The 2,488-nt window shown below is 49.4% G+C and overlaps 1 protein-coding gene across 1 annotated transcript in view; it reads right to left on the bottom strand.

Annotated features, from left to right (window-relative positions):
• Positions 1-1,825: 1,825 nt before the first annotated feature.
• The window catches only part of Prtg (protogenin), a 98,339-nt gene continuing 97,676 nt past the window's right edge, over positions 1,826-2,488 (bottom strand). Inside the window, exons 21-22 of the mRNA XM_023724055.1 lie at positions 2,406-2,479; positions 1,826-1,997 (exon numbers count right to left, since the gene is read on the bottom strand). Coding sequence (XP_023579823.1) covers positions 1,826-1,997; positions 2,406-2,479 — 246 coding nt within the window. The remainder of the gene's footprint in view (positions 1,998-2,405; positions 2,480-2,488) is intronic.

Raw genomic sequence — 2,488 nt, 5'->3', positions numbered from 1 at the left:
ACAATTAAAAAAAAAAAAACTTTAATACTGTAGAGTTGAAGATTTACTTGCTGAAGAAAAAAAAATTATACTTGAAATTCTTTGGAACTATCTGCTGATAAAGAAAGTATTATAATTTATTTTAAATGCTCTGGTAACGAGAAGGTAGTCAACATTCCTAACCTACTAAACTACAACAACCAATATAAACCCTATCGTTTTGGGTTAGTAACTACTTGTATATACTTCATATCTATAGATGTTTCTGGTTAATTCAATTTGGGGAATTATAATCAAAATTTCACTTTCTACTGAAAATTCTTTGGTACCAGAATAATTATGAAAAAAATCTGTGTAAGAACAAAAGGAAAAAGTAAAAACATACTGGTAGTTAGCAAAGTTATAGCCTAAACATCTATCAAAACGAGGGGCCTCCTTGTCAGTAACCAAAGGAAGACGACTTCTTTCTCCAGACCGTCCAGGCAGGGAGGCTGACGCCAACTGACAACCGCTCCCCTTTCCACCTGGCCAGCCTCACTGTGCTGCCGCCTTGTTCTCACTACTGACAGGCTGGCCCCATACAGCTCTACTCAGAAATGCCTAACACCATACCCTGTCAATCTGCCCACACTTCCACGGGGCAGCTCAAAAGTAACAAAATACTCCCTGAGTCCACGAAAAATAACACTAGCACAAGGTTAAAGGAGGTAGTATAAAAGAGGAGCCCCAGCGGAGCAGGCTGTGTGCCCAGACTGCCCACCTGAAGCTCTGCATTTCCACTTGGCGGTGACCGCGCAGGGTGGATGCTGCTCACAGGCTACGGGCTTCGCGTTGGCACGCGTCCCAGGACATCCGGTTTGGCACAAAATACAGCCTTTAAACATTTAAAAAAAACCAAACCCTGTATCATCATTCATTAGGATAGGAGATGACACTGGGATTATCATCCACCAAACTCTTGATTTTAGAACACCACTTAACATGACCCTGCCCCACCCACAAACCAGACCTGAAAGAGAAACCCAGTAAGATCCCTTTTAAAATGAGGCTCAAAGGGCATTGTCAGAAAATCTGAGAGAGTACTTGTCAAAGGTTGTGGGTCTGTGGGCTGCGTCACGTGTCCCATTCCCGTCCCCTCCCCCTGGGCACCTAGGTGACTGTCTCCAGGAGGAAAGGCCTGTGCTTCGGTGGCTGAGTAAACAATTTACTGATTTCAAACCAGCAAGAGGATTAACTCACTCTTGGAGCTAGTACTCCTCGTTCACAGTATTGATTACACACAGAATACTGAATTCTCTTAAGAATTCAAGAAAGTAGGACAAATAGGTTGGTAGAACTCTGAATAAACCTCAAAAAAACCTGCATTTAAAAAATATTTGGTAAAATACTGCACATAAAAATAGTTACTGACAATAGACAAGAAACTCTTAAGGCAACTTTTCTGAGACAGGGTTATGCTTATGTAGCCCAAACTCGAGGTGATCTTCCTGCCTCCGTCTCCCGAGTGCTGGGATTGTGGGACTAGCCGTGACAACTTGTGAAATCCTGTCCCAAATGACTTTATGAATATTAAACAGGTCTAAGGCAAAGAATCTCCTAACGTCTACTGGAAGGCACTGCGAGCCCCGATGGCCTCAAGTCCATGTTTCTGTACTGTTTTTGTGGCACCAGGAGTGGCACTCATGAGCCTGCCCTGCCCAGGCCGGCGCTGTGCCACTGAGCTACATCCCCAGCCTATGTTGCTGTCTACTCTTGCACTTATCTTCATTGTTAAGATTTTATGAGATTTCTTTCCCCTTTTAATCTAAACTGGGATAAAGAAGAGAGAAAATCCTAACCATTTTCTTTAAGGACCGATTTTCTGCATGAGTGTGCAACCACGGCTGAGTACCAGGCGGAGCCAGGTGGCCGTGGCCGTGGCGGCCTCGGAGTGGGATTCCTGCGCGCAGGCGAAGACCCGCTTGTTTCCTCGAGCAGCCCACGTCTTCAACAGGCCTCGCTCGCGCCGGAGGGGCGAGCTACCCCGGACGGCGGTGTCGTTTTTTTAAGAAAACCAGAGCTTCAGGTACACCCTGCGCAGCTCCCTGGCGGGCCCGCGTGCGCGCGCGCACACACACACATACACACACATGCGCGCGCGCGCGCACACACACACACACACACACACACACGCAGGCGCGCCGTGGTGGTGGTGGGCGGCGGCACGCCGGGCTGGGGAAGGGCGCCGTCCAGTGCGCCCGGCGGACTGAGGTAGACACTCAGCGAAGGGGCGCTCCGGGCGCCCCCGCTCCAGTGATGCATGTCAGCAGTCGAACGCACGCCTTGACTGTCTCTCCCATTGCTGACGGTGAGACATTCAAAGCAGTGAGTTTAAAAAAATCACATTCAGAAAGGCCTGCGGGCCGGCGGGCCGCCTCCCGGCTCACTGTCCTCCGAGCGGGCCGCAGGTCAGGCCCGCGGGGTCAGCCCCGGGCCCGGAGCACCCCTGCCCGGAGCACCCCTGCCCGGA

This window comes from Octodon degus, unplaced genomic scaffold (assembly GCF_000260255.1).
Source record: "Octodon degus isolate 3935 unplaced genomic scaffold, OctDeg1.0 scaffold00105, whole genome shotgun sequence".
Lineage (NCBI taxonomy): Eukaryota > Metazoa > Chordata > Mammalia > Rodentia > Octodontidae > Octodon > Octodon degus.
This window is presented reverse-complemented; position numbering and strand designations above follow the sequence as displayed.